At 39.5% G+C, this 17845-nt stretch overlaps 1 protein-coding gene across 4 annotated transcripts in view; it reads right to left on the bottom strand.

Moving 5' to 3' along the window:
* Pclo (piccolo presynaptic cytomatrix protein) overlaps window positions 1–17786 on the bottom strand; it is a 353455-nt gene extending 335669 nt beyond the window's left edge. For all 4 annotated transcript variants that reach the window (XM_063237492.1, XM_063237501.1, XM_063237500.1 and 1 more), the window contains exons 1-2: window positions 17497–17786; window positions 10478–11750 (exon numbers count right to left, since the gene is read on the bottom strand). In XM_063237492.1, the coding sequence (XP_063093562.1) occupies window positions 10478–11750; window positions 17497–17651 (1428 nt within the window). In that variant the 5' untranslated portion in view covers window positions 17652–17786. The remainder of the gene's footprint in view (window positions 1–10477; window positions 11751–17496) is intronic.
* Window positions 17787–17845: the final 59 nt, after the last annotated feature.

Below are 17845 nucleotides of genomic sequence, written 5' to 3'. Positions count from 1 at the left end.
TACCTTTGTTCCTCAACTGATAAACATACACCCAAGCTATCATGCTATTTTGCAGCCTGTGATCCAACGGCTTCAATTAGGCAGAGTTCGTATTATTTGAATAGTATTTCATTATTCCTTACTAATTAATATTGCAAAATAAACTTTAAGAGAAAAATAGAAAAATAAATCACATAGTAAAATGAATCAAAGATCTCATAAACTTATAACAAAGAGACAAATATGAACTTAATACATAGGGTGCAAGCAATATCTTTAAATTCAGTAAGATGCTCACTGGAATTAAACCAATTACTTGCATGTTGGAAAATAAGGAGATGCAGTTTTGAAAATGTGTGAAATGTTAAAATACATTAAAGCTCATGTAAGGAAGACAAAATTTCATAAAGGATCTTAACTTCTTCCAGCTCTGCAAACAGAAATCCCTTATAACCAGGAAGTTATTTAAATATTACAATGTACAAACACACACACAAATGTATACACACACATTAATGGACATATTTAATGAAAACATGATTTTAAATTGTGATTCATCAGATTTACATTATTTGTATTTTCCCACAAATTTCAGTTACATTTTTCACTATTATCTATTTTCTTCTATCAGTTTATAAAATCCTATGCAAGGAAAAACACACAGATCTACACATTAAAAATTTTTTTCAACAAGTACCTTTATAGAACTATAATCATATGCTCACATAGTGAAAGGTAGCATTGATTATTTTTTCCCGTCTTTTTCCTTTTTATCGGTACCAGGGATCGAACTCATGACTGCCTGCTTACAAGGAAGGCGCTTATGCTGCTGAGCTAAATCCCCAGCCCCCAGTACCATTGATTTCTCTTAAATAAAAACCTGAGCCTAGCATCTCTAATCCCAGGACTCTGGGAGGCTGAGGAAGGAGAATCACAAAATCAAGCCAAATCAGAGCAATTCAGTGACTTAGTGAGATCATGTCTCAAAATTTAAGGGAAAGAGGGCTGTGGGATGCAACTCAGTCTGAATGTCCTGTGTTCAATGCCCAGTACTCCCCCAACACACATACAAGATAGGAATCTATTGCTGAGAGCTGATGCAAGTATGCAACTGGAAATTCAAACTGATGAATAAATGATAAAAAGATAGTATTTCTATAAATTGTTATATAATTGTTTTTATTGATGAAGAAAAAAGTACAAAAAAATGGTTTACTCCATTACATCCAAATGAGACCAGATCATCAGGTATGGTGGTGCATGCCTATAATCTCAGCAGTCGGAAGGCTAAAACAAGAGGATTATTGCAAGTTTGCGACCAGTCTGGGCTACAAGCAAGTTCAAGGCCAGGCTGAACTGCATAATGAAACCCTGTCTCAAAAAGACAAAAACCAGAAAAACCCAAGTGAGACTAGATCTCATCTGCGTGTACTTCTTTGCCTTCCTCTGCATTGCCTCTCCTCCTCGACTCTGAATTCTACTCCTGATGGTGAGCAGTTCGAGTTATCACCGATAGAATCTCCCTTATCAAGTTCAAGCTAAGTGGCTGGCCCAGAGCAGGGGCACACAGCTTTCCCAGAGCCCAACACAGAAAGGACCAGTGTGAGATGCTTCTCTGGATGGTAGTGAGTGGGACTGGATTGTTGGGAGCCGCGGCCGACACCGGTTGTCTTACTTGGCGGACTTAGGGCCTGTGGGTGGGAGCGGAGCCTGAGCTAGATTGCCCCTCCCATCGAGTGAGTCAAGTTGGCGCCTGCTTCCTGCCCCCTGATTGCGCTGGCGACTTAAACAACCCGCTCTGTAAGATAGTCTGCCTAGCAACAACTGATGTTAGCCAATCAGCCCGCATCGCGCGCTTTGAACTGATTGGCCACTGTTACCCTATAAAAGTAAATGCCTCTCCCGCCACAAGGGAGAAGCACAGAGGAAGCACAGAGAGAGATAGAGAAAGTCCACCGGCGAGAAAGGGCTGGTGACAGAGCGGAGGCCTCGCGGGGCCCACGCGGAGATAAATAAAGGCAAGATTGCACACCGCCAGACTTTGTCGTGTGTCTTTCCTGCCGGCCGGGAGCGACCCCGACACTGGATAAAGCCAGTGTTCTCCAGGCTCTATTTTTTAAAAACTAAATGTCCTGAAAATAAAATAAATGAATAAATTTCCTACCAGGAACACTAATTTCCTTGTAACTTTAAGGACATATAAAATTCATGCAAACTCATGTGTGCATGCACATGTGCACATCACACTTTCTACAACTTAAAATTTTAGGAAATAGAGTAATTCAAATAATACAGTTATATCAACATAAAAAAATGGTAAATTCTGGATCAATAGACCCAGCTTCCTCGATGAGCTCTGTTGGTAAGTAATTCTGTGACCTGGCAAAACTCACTGAAATTCCCAACCTCAGTTTTCTCTTCTACAAAAGAAGTTAACAATATCAGTAACTATCCCTACTTCTAATAATACCTAACAAAATTTTATAAAGAGTAATAGTAATAACAATGGATATCTATCATTTAATTTCAAAGCAAATCCACTTACATTGTCAAATGTGACTTTTAATTTGAGCATACTTTCACATTACAAATAATGAAACTAAAAACTCAGAAAAATAAAGACAATTAACGAAACCACAGAACAAATAAGCAGGTGAGCTAGCAATCATACCCACATGATCCAACTCTAAAATAATACATTCTTTTTATGTTTCTAAAGGACTACCTTATGACTAACTTATGAAGAAATATTGTATATTTCAAAATGCTTTAGAATTTAAATTCCGATATTCTTAGTCTGCTTACTTCTTTTAAAAATGTGAATCCCACTTCATTAAGTGAGCATTAAACAACAATATGCATATAAATTGTGTAGTACATACTTTGAAATGCAGTGTTCAAGCTACTATCTCCCATCTCCAGGTCAAAAAAAAAAAAAAACTAACCTCCTTTCTTACTAAAATAAGGAAACGTAGGAGGAAACACTGTTTGCAGCAAAGTTGCTGCTAAACAATGAGAAGCTTTTTAAAGCATGCGTACGGTTTTATCAGCAGAAGTTCATGTATAAAGGAAACAGAAAGGACTCGAAACACATTACTTGAGGTCTTGCTGCATTTGGTGCTGTTTCTTTAAGGAAAATCAGTATAAACTTCTAATAGATGCTTACATCTTTATCTTTAATTCAATCCTTGAAATATTTGTAAGAGTTCATTTTTAGCTAAAACACAGAAGAGGGGAAAGTGTTAACTATGAGGTTTCTCAAGGGCTGTGAACAGTAAGTGAGTTAACCTATCTTAAACTTAGTGATCCAATAAATGGTTCTAATGTAGATTACTGCTTTCATAGAGGAGCACATTGCCACCAAGGTACACAGATTGTTGCACCAGTTGTAATAACCATGGCAACAAGCTCATTAAATACTATAAAGGCCAGTGCTTTAGAAAGACACCTGAAACATCTGATCCTTTAAAAACCAAAAGTTAGACAGCCTTTGGTTCTAATGACTAAATTTATAAGGCACAGACATACACACATTCATACCCACAGAATATGGAAAATATTATAAACTGGACTTTATCAAAGGTTAAATGTATGCTATTTATAAACACATTTAAGTAATATAGATTTTTAATATTTCCATCACTTTAACTTTACTAAACTATTAAAGAAGTGTAAATTTATTTTGGTATAATTAGGATATTCTTAATTTAACAGTATGAATAATATAAGAATTATCAGTATATGGCAAAAAAATGCATTTGCTCTCCATAAATGTTAGTGCTTATAATCAGGTACTTTATTTTCCTTCACTGACTTCATATAAACTTGGCACAGGTTTGACACGTACAAAATGAACAATAAGTTGATCAAACAACATCAGAGGCATAAGTCCTCATTGTTATTTAGATCAAAAGCTCTTGAAACTTCACCAAGCAGAGCACTGCTATAGTTAGGACCTGAAGAGTCCCCCAAAGGACCATGTGTCAAGGGCTGGGTCCCTAGTAGGACATGATCATTAGCAGGCAGTAGTAAAGTAAAGACAAGACTCAGGGTCCAGGGGGAAGTCCTTGGTGCTTGGGGCTGTACAGTGCAGAACACAGGTGTCTGGTCCGTTCCAATTCTCACTCCTCAAGCAAGAGGTGAGCAGTCTGGACTCACCACAGGCCTCCATGTTGCACTGCTCACTGAAGGCCCAAAACACAGGGCAGGGAGACCATGGGCAAAACCTGTCTAAATGGAAACCCAAATATGACTCTTCTCTTTCTAAGCTGACTACCTCAGGCATTTGTTACAGTAACAGAAGACTAACATAAATGCAAGAATGAAGAGAAACAATCCTTTAACCTTCTCTTCACATCACATACTATGTAAGCAATCCTTTGATGAACTGAGACTTTTAGATTATCCCAGTGACAATTATGGTTATAACATGAATTTACAAGTTAAAAACTAAGTACAAAAGGTATGACAATAGAATAAAAGCCGCCTTTTCTTCTCTACCCCAAGACTTGAACTCCAGAATCAATCAGTACTAACTTTTAGCTTTAGTTTTTTGTTGGGGTTGCCTGCCATTATAAGTTAAAATAACGTTTAAGTTTTCTTTTTGGTATATAAATTTAGAATATTACAAGTTCCATCTTACTACAAAAGCTGAACTCATTGTCAAAAGCCAAGCTTATCAACTGTTTTTAAGAATAGAAATAGTTTTTCTCCACATTCACTGCCACTCATCACATGGTACATTGCACTTACTTGTCATCCTACTAGAGTATCCATGACGGAGGAGAAAGCTTTGTGCCTCCTGTGTTATCTCCTGTGACCCCAGCATTAAGAACATGCTTAAATGTAGTGGGGGCAATGAAAGTAGTTAATACTTTTGTTTTTGTCATTTACTGTTGTTTGGCTCTATATCTGGAAGAAAATTCTAGGCTGTATTTTCCAGGTCTTGAACCAGATCCATTTGTAGCCTCAACAGGCCACAGAGAATAATTAGAACGTTTTCATTATCAATGAGATAACCTTTTTAACTCTGTCTTGGGATACTAAGAGTTTTTAAGTTACTTATGTTTCCTGGATGCAGTTTTACAGTGTTTGGTTTTTGTGTTTAGCTCCTCTGCACCCTCCCTGTGGGGCCGCTGCTGAAATGCCCCGTTGGGTTTCTGAGCCCGTTTGTCTGCAGTGAGCATCTCCATTACTTAGTGTGAGTAACTGACCAAAGTGCCTTTGCATGGGCAGCTCAGTTTCCACCACCCCTCTCCTCAGGATGAGGGCACACAGGATGGCAGAGGATCGAAGTCTACAGACAGTAACCCTACACATCTGACTGATGGTTGAGTCTTTACTTTTCTCCGCTGTATTCTCCGCTGTGTCACGAAGGAGAGCTTTACTCCCAAGTCTAGGCTTCTTTACAAGGTCCTAGTCTTCTTATAAGGGCCTTCCCTTGGGCAGCTCACTCTTTCATCTGGAGAACAATCTCTGGCTTTAAAAGGAAAAAATAGATCCTTTCCCATCAATAATAACATATTTTACATTTATTTATAACCCTTACTAGGATATATGCCCTCCTTATGGAAATTACAAGTCTAATTGTCTTATTTTCCTTACTGTACATTTTTAATTTATGCTTTGATCGCTGAAAGAAACACTCCTACTTTGCTATCTGCTGACCCAAAGTTTTGGGCTTTGTGAGGCATCCTCAGTGGTTTTCAGCTCTCTCCTAGCTCTTTCTCATGACCTATTTCCTTCCTATCTCCTAGGAATCTGTAGCACATTGACTTATGTTACCAGTGCTTTTTTCACAGTTTCTATAACTACCACATTTCAGTCTTTTAAAAAGTAGACGCTTGAGAAAAAGACCACAAGCAATTCTGACCTCGGTCTTCCTTTTGAAGAGCAATCGTGTTGCAGTCTCTCCTTAAATTTGAGGTGACAAAAATATAGATATAGATATAGATATAGATATAGATACAGATACAGATATAGAGGCAGAGGCTGAGCCAGAGAGAGAGAGAGAGAGATACATGCACCTCTGTATGTATCTTTACAAACAGCAATACAGTGAGAAAAGATTAACCTCTTTCCTAAAAGTGCTTTCCATCACTCCACTGCACAGATGTGGGACAGGTTGCTTCCTCACAGTTTCAGCCTCTGGACACCTGGCACAGCTCTCCCCTTCTCTCACCAGCTCCTCCTAACTCATCTCCCAAACGCACTCGCACACTGTTTCTCTGAGAAGACAGAGGAGTAGAGTAAGGTCGTCTACCCAGACAGGTGGCCAGCGGGTCCATTCCAATCAACCAAAGGATTTCAGTCACAGGGTTTTATCTTTCTGATCAATGAAGGTTTATACGCAAGACTAGAGATTTTCCTCCCCAAAGGTGACAGCTATGGTTTTTAATAAAATGTCTAGTTTCAGCTAAGAGACTGATGGAATATAACATGAATAAAAATATTTCTGAAGGAGCTAGGGATTTAGCTAAGCAGCATAAGCACCCACCTTGCACGTGTGCAGTCGTGAGCTCGATCCCTGGTAAAAAAAAAAAAATCTGAAAAAACTTCCACAATCATTTTAACATTAGCATTTGGTTCATTATTAACATTCTAAAAAGTGACAGGCTATTTCAGAAGAGTTGGGAAAATTTTCAAATGTTAGGGACAAGTTTTTTAACCTGTCCATAAATCTAGCTTGCCTGAGGCTATATACCAGAGCAAAGTAGATCAAGGAAAACAACAATACATATGCTTTGTCACTAATTGGAGAGAATATGTTTGATTTCTGTGTCAGAAAGCAAGCCCAAAGACAGGACTTGCAGTGGGTAATTTCACTAATGGACCAGCAGGAAGAGCTGTAGTTATTTCTCTGGGCATCTGAAGTCTAGGCTTGGAGCCAATGGATTCGAGGATTTATGTGACCACCACCCATCCCAATAGCCTCCAGGGATGGCAGGCATTTTCAAGGTTGTCCACTCCACACTGACATTTGGACAACCCAAGCGTGGCTACAGTAAAGTAGATTCACAAACTGAAAATCAAAGGAGGACATATGATCCTAAAATGTGCAGCTAAGTGCAGTCCTTCTTCCCTAGAGCTGATAGCCACATAAAGAGCCATGGTGGCCACAAGAAATAGTCATAAAACTCTTCTAGTCTTTGCAATACATAAGACCATACTCTATTTTACTCTCAGGCTGCGAAAGTAATAATATAGTTATTGCACATACACATCAAACTCAAAAAATAATCAATTCATGTCAACTGAAGTATCAAAGACTGTATTGTCTCTGTCCCTATCTGCATGGAAAATCTTTGTTTACTTGGTCTGAATATTTAAAGGAAATCTGGCAGATGTAGAGAGATCACTTTTGCATGGAACGTGTGACAGTTTAGAAACGGTAGTCACCCCTACAACCTCAGCTATGTCACACTTGACCTGTGGGATCAGAAGTTTTTAGCTGCTATCCAGTTCTAACTTCCCAATTCTGATCTTGCAATTCAGGAATTTGAGGAACTGGCTATTTGGTGAAAAAGATTTGGGAAGATTCATTTCTAGAGTTCAGTATTAAATTTTTTATTACATTTTTTCTTTATAGGGAAAATAAATTAATGTTAAAGTGAAGTTAATAAAATTACAGACCAAAAGGCCTTAGACTGCTCCCTTGGAGCCCAACAACTATGATATCATATCTCTAAAAAGACAATCTATAAGCAAATTGGAAAAGTCAAATCTACTTCAAACATTATCTGTGGTGCACCATACTGCAATTTCAAAAGCACTTCGCATATTTAAAAATTCTTTCTCACACAGGTTTTTATTTAATCCTCCTAACAATGTAATTTGTTGGAGAACCTGTTATCATAGTTTTATATTTCAAATGGTGGAGCCACTGTAAAAGGCATGCATGCCCATGCAGCCCAGTCATCAAGGACAGCCTGCCTTCACTCACGGAGCCATCCCTCAGCAGCCTCCACTCTACACCCCTACCCCCAGTCACCTCATCAGGCTCGGTCCAAGGGCTGTGTCCCCACACTTCTGCTCACACACCTCTGCTTTCTGGAAAACAGTTCCAGTCCCCTCCAACTGCATCTGCGTCTTCCTTTGACTTCAGCACTGTATTGCTTTTCTCATCAGAATACAGATTTGGGACCAGAAGATCTGGTTGGGTTCCCCATGGTAATTTACTCTCTAGGTGAACCAACAACTAAAGTAACCATAGCAACAGTGGAACAGCAGTTTCCTTATTGGTATAATAAAAAATAGAATATTCCCATACAACTATTAAGTTTAACTCAGATATTAGAAAAAATATTGAAAACCCTATCTATACAAGTCTGTCTCTCTCCACACACTTCTCTTTTCTTATGTGTAACTTTTATTTCTTTGTATCTAACCAATACTTGGTTCTCTCATAGCAATTAATCCATCACAAAATAGGCATTCAATACAAATTTAGAAAATAAATGATCAAATGTATGACTGTTAATCCAGGTAATTTCATAAAGTAGAGATCTCAACACTACCTACTAAATAAAGAAAGGCAAAAATATGATTTCAACCCATCTCCAACATCTCCCCACCCAACATTTACACCAGCCTAGATGTATTCCTGACTCCCCCAATACACCTGCACATTTCTGTAGCCAGGTGCTGGGCCAAATCATCACTCGCTTAGTCTGTTGAAAGGCCCCTTGCCCTCACACACCCAGCTCGAATGTAACTGTTACCAAGATTTCCTTAAGTTTACTGGCTCGAAACAAGTGCTTCCTACTCTGAACATTTGCTCCTGGCTCTCACAGCTCTTATCATCTGAGAACATATTAATTCCCTTGTGATGCATTATCTAATCGAGTACATCATAATCATGTTAAGATCAACATTTATGTTTTAGTTTTATGTGTACCCTGCCAAACATGTAGCAGATTATCTACTATACTATACACATTCAAATATCTGCCTTCCAAATAGTGGGTATACAAACAATCTATAGTGGCTTCAATTTCCAACTGCATATTTCTGCCTAGTAACTGGTGCCATGTTAAACATCACAAATCCAAGTATTCAATGACATTATTATGTATCATTTGAACACATTGTACTTCATATTCCTGAGGACAGGATACCATGGATAACAGCATGTCTTTACCAAAATTTTAAAATCTATACATATATAAACAAACTACTTATAATCTAATTTTTTCTATAGTTTGAATATAATGTATTAATTAAAACTTTATCAGAAGTGAATAGCTTATTTTAAAAGCTAAGGCATAGAATATTACTTCTGGTTGAAAGATCGATTGATTTTAGGAAAAAACTAAATATTGACAAAGTCTAAATCAAGATAGTTTGTATTTTTAACAATACTTAGTGTCTAACTTGAGTTATCAGCAGTCATTATTGCTCTCGTCTTCTACATTTGTATATAACAGGAGTATACAACCTCACTGCCTTGGGACATTTCACTAGCACATGCTTCATCACCTGCTGTCAGTTACTTGCTGGGCTGTCCAGAGACATCACGCTCAGATGGCCCATGAACAGCTGTCCTCCAGATGGACAACTGTGCCTTCGCTGAGTGGGGCTATTAGATCACTTTTCAAGATGAACTCACACTCCCTTACAGCCTACACCTCTTCACCCTCACTTATTGACAGCATTTTCTCAGCTTCAGTGCCAGTTAACCCCAGAGAATTTCCCAGTTTTTCTGCCATTTTGTGGGGGTTCTTTGGTCCATTTGCTCTAGAATGCATCCAAACCTCTATCCATTCAAACACTACTTTATTCTAGGCCTGTGGGTGCTGAGTTAATATTAACTGGCTGAAAATTACCTTTCCATCTTCAACCTCCGTAAATGGCTCTGCCCTCGCCCAGGTCACTGCTGCTCCTTGTGTGATTTGATGGCGAGGAAGCCTGGTCTAGGCATTGGGTGATCTTCTGAGAGGACCCTAGCAATGCTGAGCCTGCTCTAAGGCCTTCCCTCTGGGGCTGATCATACTGCTGTACATGGCTCTCGACTAATAAGGGACACTTGCCCTCTGAGCGTATTAGAATCACGTACTAAGAAGGGCAGACACAAATTGAAAAAGTCCCAATTTTATATTAACACTGTAACACAGATGTAATCCTAGCTAATACCAAAATTTAATAGGTAGCAGCATCAACTTCAAAGTTAAAGCAGTATCACAGTACACTAAATAATTACATAGACTTTACACAGACTTGAGTAGGCGCTCAGCATCTTTCAGTCAACTCATACTTGTTTTTAATGCCAAACTATGGCAATATTTTGGGTTTATCATTGAAGAAAATATAAAATACCAACTTACAATTGACAGAGAAGAAGAAAAAGGAAAACAGGAAGGAAAGAGGGAGGGAACAAAGGAGGGAGGGAGAGAAGAAAGGAGAAGGAAGCAGAGAAAGACAAGCCCATCCTATCAGTACCAAATTGAGCACCACATATGCAAGGTGGACACGAGCCTAAGATGTGGGTAAATGCACTCACCTCAGTTAAATGAGGGTTGGGATTAAAACCACAGAGGCTACAGACAGTGGTTTGACACTCAGTGCATGTGTTAAAATTGGCCTTTTCTGGAACATGCAACAGAAGTTCGGTGGTGTTGCAAAGAGGACAGATGGCTTTAGAGGGACCTTGTACTGGAATCTGAGTTACAGATGGAGAAGCTGGTGGTAGCTGTGGTGGTTTCCCAGGTACTGGTTTTGAAGGTTGCTGAGCTAAGGGTTTTGCTGCAGCCAGCTGCTGAGCCAGGGGCTTTGCTAGGCCAGGCTGTTGAGCTGAGAGCTTTCCTGGACCGGGCTGCTGAGCTTGGGGCTTTGCCGGGCTGGGCTGCTGAGCTTGGGGCTTTGCTGAGCCTGGCTGCAGAGCAGGAGGCTTTGTAGGCCCAGGTGTCTTAGCTGGAGACTGGGATATAGGCTGTTGGGCAGTGGGTTTTGGGGTCCCCGGCTGCTGTGCTGGGGACTTCACTGACCCTGGCTGTGGTCCTAGGGCCTTTGCTTGCCCTGGCTGCTGGACTGCAGGCTTTGCAGGCCCAGGCTGTGGTTTCCCAGGTCCAGGCTGCTGGGCTGCAGGTTTTCCAGCACCTGCCTGCTGCAGGGGTGGTTTGGACGAGCTCTGCTGTGAGGTTTTAACAGCCTCTCCCTGTCCTGGGTCTGGCTTCTTAGTTGGAGGCTTGGCTGCATCACGCTGAAGTGGCAACTTCGCTGGGTCTGTCTGAGGCGGTGGCACAGGCCCCTGAACTGCCTTTCCTGTTGCAGGAGGCTGTGATTTACCTTTCTCAGCTTGCTGAGAAGATGCGGGTTTGGGAGAGCTCTCTTGCTGAATGGGGTCCTTAGCAGGTCCTTGCTGCTTAGGAACTGGCTTGGGTGACTGCTGTGATGGAGATTTTGTGAATTCCTCAGGTTTTCCTTCATCCTTCTGAGCTGTTCTTTGTTTCTTGGTGGTTTCTTCCTGGGATGCCTCAGAGTCTGATATCAAATCAAAAGGGTTGAATTTATTTACAACAGAGGAGACAGCACTTAAAGGATTAACTTCTGAGAGGAAACCAGGCATCATACCAGACTTGTGCTCTTCCTTGAAATCAGTTCTAGACCTTGATTCTTTCAAACTAATAGTGGAAGGGCTCCTTCCAGGCAATTTCTGTTCCAACCTAAAAGTGTCTGTGGTTCTGCTCTTACTAAGACCAGGTTGAACTGAACGCCCAGGGTCTGGAGGTTTCCCAGGTTGCTTTGTAGGGTGACTAATATCCAACTCTTGCTTCCTGAAAGAGTTGAAAAAAAAAATGTGAAATGGTGGAAATTACTTCAAATCAAATATAAAAAGAATTGTTTTCTTACGTTCTCAAAATTACGTGTGTAAATATGAGTAGAAGCAATTTTATAGAATGCTATCAGGAAACTTTTACTGTCTTTGTTATTTTTTTTTATAGAGGAAGAAATTTTGAACAAGGAGGTGAAGAAAAGAAAAACAAAATACAGGGATACATAAGTTCACAAACATTTTTATTTGCAAACAATTTGGTTTGCAAACAAAAGTACTTGGCAAAATGTTGTTTTTGTCTGCAAACTCTACTTTAAGTGATAAACAAACTTATATAACTATGGCCATCTTTCCCACATAGACACACACGTGGCCAACTTTTCCAAACTCATGGAGCAAATGAAGTTATGAGCCGAGTTACCACTTTACTTATCAGGGATGGTGAAATTAAAATATACAGTCTTAGAATAAAAATAATTTACATATGTTTAATAAAATCTCATTACACTTAAAACTTAGCTAAATATAGTTTTAACTTAAAACCTCAATAAATCAATGCAATGCCGTATTTCAGTACAAATATGGTCACTAAGTGTACTTTTTAAAATTAAAATTATGGTTAGCAAAAGTCTCCTAAACACTAGCAGCACTGAAAAGTAAAAATATTTGTTTCAAAATGAAAGAGATTACTGCAATTTTTTTACTTGATTTTGAGAAGTTACATAGACTACATAAGGCGCACAATAAGGCATGAGCATGGTAATGGAGGTGAAACTGCTTTCCCAGCAAGAATCTACTCGTCTGCTCTATGCTATCTAGAACGATAATACCCATCAAATACTACCTTTATTAAACTTCACTAAGTAAGGATCACTACTTTCATTACTTAGACACTCTTGAGAATCTTCCTTGTACAAATCTAATGTTTTTTATTTTTCCTAACAGCCAAGTTTTCACCTAAAATTTCAACCCAAAGTTAACGATACATGTTCAGTGTATCCTGAGATACAGCCTGATATCCAGACAGTAACATGCCAGTTGTGAGCTCCCTTTGTAGAGGGGAGTGTGGCCATCCTCAGAGGAACCTCCTTACTCAGTGTGTGCAACACCACTTCTTGTTGCCAATTACATATCATGGGTAATTCTCTTTATTTTTGTTGATGTTGACACAAAGAAGTGACAGTGATTTTCAGTATTTCTTTTAATTCAAAAACAAATATTCGAGATAGTTGTTTTTTAAATAGCTTCAGAAATGTGATCAATTCTAGATGACTATGGCTATATAATTAAAGTAGGTATTTATTATGCTATCCAAATATTTAGCCAAAAGTCATAGTAAGTACATTAATTTTTAAAATAAAGTATTCTTTGCCAATAAACTTACAACTAAAGAATATTCCACATTGTCATTATATAATCAGATACATATTTTGTTTGACACATCTCACTTTTTAATTTGGGAAAAGATATGTTTCTCTTTAATGAAAACAGAATAGAGAAACCATGGCACATAAAAGGTGAAATGATCACAATAAACTTCCACAGGTATTAATTCTGTCAAAATTTACCTGCTAATGGGTTGGAATACATTTTTATTTTTGTACGTTTCAATAACATTATATTTTTCAGTACTTTTTTAATGATGTAGAGATTTGAATAAGATCAAGATATAAGACAACAGAAAGGAGAGAAATAATATTTACAAAAAGCAAAGACTCAGGATAAAAAAATAATCTATAAATGCAGTGTATGCACAAAGTGATGTTTTTATTAAAAATCAGTTAATAGTGCTGATAAGGTAGTTTAGTAGTAAGGGCTTACCTAGTAGGTGAAATTCAAAGTTCTATCACACAGCAAGCTCTGCCCCAAAAAAGAAGTAGATTATTAGCTGGGGCAATTTCCTCTAGGAAAAGGATTACTAAACATAAACATTTTGGTGTGTCTATGAAATCTTCACTTAAACTAGGAACTAAAAGTATTTATCTAGCTAATTCTAATAGTTCTCCAATATAGTACCTGTTTTTAAGAAAATACACACTTCCATGTGTAGGAAAATCATTTTGAATATTTCCTTATAGGGAATAATTATATGCTGTCTTTTTATATGAAGAAAATAAAATAAAATAAAAATATTTTCAAAGAGGTATATTGTTCAGATTTTTACATTATTCTAGAAATTTTTTCATTCAATTAATGTAATGTAGAATTCCAAGGAAGGGATTTAGAAGTGACTATCTTGCGAGTAATTATGAAGGCATTTTACTGAATTAGATTCTTATGCATGATCCCATAAACTTGTCTTTAAATAGAATACAACAAATATGTTTTGAATTTATGAAATTATTCTCTTCTAAAATATTATCAAACTTAAAATTTTAACATTTCATTTATATTCTTGTAACATTATTTCATTTATTCCAACACACGTGCAAAACAAAAAAATGAACTTCATGAATGCTAAATATCCATGATATCAGTAAATACCAAAACTGAAAGCAAGATGCTTACACCACAACTTCTAACTATCTATACTTCCCACAAACATTGAGTTATACTATGCTGCAGAATTACCCTATCAGATAAGACCTAGATAGCCATCAAGGCTGACCCACAATTTAAACTAAGTTGCTACAATGATATAAACAAACACCAAGATCAGCGCATGGGACATAGAATATAAACCATTAAGAGATGGTATCAGCTTAATGTAAAGGTAGGTGCCTTAGTTAACTGCCTCTCTGCTTATCATGAATTTTGTTTGGTGTAACAGTTTCTCTGTAAAAAGAAAACTGATACATAAACTGTGCCTTACATACAGGATGGCGAACTCCTTGAGAGAGAACACATTTAGCACACCTTTTTGCTACTAGACCCTAGCCTGGCAAGTAGTATGTGAGCATTAATGTTTGATGAATTAATGAATAAATGGATGGTTAACAAGGAGCAAACCCATGAATGAACACCTCAGGTTTTTGTTTTACTCATGTTTCTTGGATCTCTTTCCCTTCAGTTTCTTCTAAAGACCTTTTACAATCTGCATGGATACATCCCATATTCATTTAAGAATGGAGGCTTGGCTCGTGGCTCTGGGGAAAAAGCAGTTGTAAGGGTGGTTGCTCAGTGGGGGAGTCCCAAGGGGCATGACAGGAAATAGCCAACTTTGCCAGGTCCCAACTCAACTATTTTACCAGGAAAGTTTTCCAGTAAGCATTTCTCACATGACACCTCTCTAGCTGTAAACAGAATGCACAGAAGCAACAAAACCGCTCTTCCCTGGGTCGACAGTGAACGCACAATGCACGCGCACTTCATCGGCAGCACATCTTTTAGCCTGTAGCTACTCAAGCTTCATACTACATCCTCTCTATCTTACTGCTGCTTCTCCAGCTTGGACCTGTTCTTTCATAAATTAGCAGGAAAAATATTCAGCTAAAATGAGGTCAACATATAAGTAAATACAGGAATGTAAAGGTCACTGGAGTTATAAATATGACACTTTGAGAGTGCCGAGTCATGTGAAATTCTATGATACTAGAAATATAAGCAACCTTAGGAAGATCTAGTCATTTTCATGCTATAAAGAACACCAGAATTTATAGCTAACAGACTTATTCAAAGTCATAAAGCTACTTAGTCACAGAAACCTGGCAATCTGGCTCCTAGTTGGGTTATACACCGCGGTATTTCTCCCCCATTGCAATGACTTACCCATATGTAAAGGAATAGAAATGTATCAAAATAATTCATAGTAACATGCACTCCAATTTACAATTTGTCTGTGGCCAAAGGACTATCTCCCACTGCTACCATTCTTTGTAGGGTTTCTTTAAATTAAAAATCCAACAAACCCTTTACTGCCAATTTTTAATTCTCACAAATTTTAAGACAGGTATGATTAGCCTTATTTGGTTGGAGAGGTGTGCGGAAATTGCTTATGAGTTAGTTATAGTCAACACAATAAGAATGCAGGTCTTCAAGCTGCCAATCTTAATTTCTTAAAAATCGAAGGTAAACCCCACCATGTCGAATTAGCGCTGCTAAGCACTCAAAAGTTCAAACACACACACACACACACACACACACACACACACACACACATATATGTATATATATATATATACACACACACACACACACACACACACACATTTATGTGTATAAATGGACATTATTCTGAAAATCTAAAGGAAGGACCAAATGTTTCCCTAATTATCATGCATAGGGTACTATGTACCTTTCATAACAATCTGTCAGTAAAACACAAACATGCTGCAAAACTCAGACCCAATTTTATTTGAGGATATGAAGGGTGTCTTTACTAAAAGCTGTTTAAAACAGAGGTTAGATATTAATAATAATTGTATCATAACAAAATTACTAGCTTTAGAGTACACATCGTATTAAAGTATACTAACTGATGCTATATAAAGTCGAAATTTTATGTGCTGAAATAGTATTTTTCACTCAGCCTCTGAACAAAAGAAAAGTTAGCACACTTTTTGCAATATTTGCAACCAGCATGTTAGACCTGTTGCATGTGTCTTTTGGAAAAATTATCTAAAATCTAGCATGCATTTCTTAATGGGTAGTAAAAATACTAGAGCTTGTTATTATCCTATGAAAAGAAGGTAAGTGGTCATTACAATTTTTCCATGTCGAGTTTTCATCAAATAGATTAAAAACAGTACATACATATTATCATAAACCATTATCTTTACTAATAGGTAAGAAACAGATTAAAGGAACAGTTCAATATATTAACAGCTTTAAAACATCACCATATTTAAATATAATGGGGCTTTGTTTCTCTAATGGTATATTATGATTAATAGCACTTTTATTGCAAGTATTCGACATCTAAAATATATGGAAACAGTCACCAATCTTAAAATTTTTAATTTGTCCTATAGAAAAACTGTCAACAGTCTTTAATTTTTTAATTTGTCGTATATTCAGTACTGTATTATATTTAATTATTTAATCCTAATAGTGACTAGGTCAAAATGTCTTTATTTTATGAAGTAGAGGACCACATCTTTCCTATTTCCAATGTCTCAAATGGAAACTGTAGATTTCCCCTCCGTTGTCTTAAAGAAGTGGTTTCACACCAGGGAGGAAGGCTGCTCTCTGCTGAGGGCTGAAAGTTAAAGGAAGTGAAAGGCTGGGCACATACAGTGATGACTGCCTCTCAGTGCTTCACCGGGAAAAAGCTCATTTATGGGGATGGAAGGGGACGGAAAGTTAGGCAGGGGGTGAGTGCATTCATATTACAAATTAGCTCTCACGACTGCCTTGCAAAGTGTCATGTATTTTTGTTTTTAGAGATGTGTACTGAATACTAATTCTTTGGTAATGCAAATCAGCATATTCTTCAAAACCTAAAGTCACTTTTGCAGTAAGAAAAAAAGAGCAGTGGCTACAGAACAGCACGTCCACGGCACGAACAGCGCCCGCCGGCTGCACCGAGCCGCCTGCTTCCCGCCTGCACACTCGGAGGCTCGGGTCGCAGAGCCGCGCACCGCCTTCGCGCACACCCAGCCCGGCCGGGTGACCAGGGTGGTCGGGGCGGTCGGGGTGTGCGGGGTGTCCAGGGTGACACGGGCGGCCAAGGTGGGCAGGGCGTCCGGGCCCGCCGTCGTGAGGCGCGGACACGCAGCGCCCGGCCAGGGGACCCCGCCCCGCCGCCTCCCTCCGCCCGCGCCCCGCGCCCCCCGCGCCCCGCGCCCCCCGCGCCCCCCGCGCCCTGCCTGTGCGGCGACGGCGGCTCCGCGGCGCCCGGCGGCAGCGCCTGCGCCCGCGACAGCACGGCGGCGATCTGGCTCCGCTCCTCGGCGCTCAGCCGGCTCAGGTCCGCGTCCACGCCGGCTGGGACGTCGCCCTCTAGGCTCGCCTCGTTGCCCATGGCTCCTCTGCAGGGTGCGCTCGGCGCGGGGCCCGAGCGCCGCCTCAGTGCCGCTCGGCCGGCGCCGCCTCCATGTTGGACAGCGCCCGCCTCAAGGCGCCGCGACGCCGCCTCAGCACCCCGGCCGGCGACAGCAGCTCTGACAGACGCCCGCCGCCGCGCCCCGCCCCCCGCCGGCTCGCGCTGCGCGTGCG

This window comes from Cavia porcellus, unplaced genomic scaffold (assembly GCF_034190915.1).
Source record: "Cavia porcellus strain 051 isolate PalLab524CR breed Dunkin Hartley unplaced genomic scaffold, mCavPor4.1 scaffold_2, whole genome shotgun sequence".
NCBI lineage: Eukaryota > Metazoa > Chordata > Mammalia > Rodentia > Caviidae > Cavia > Cavia porcellus.
This window is presented reverse-complemented; position numbering and strand designations above follow the sequence as displayed.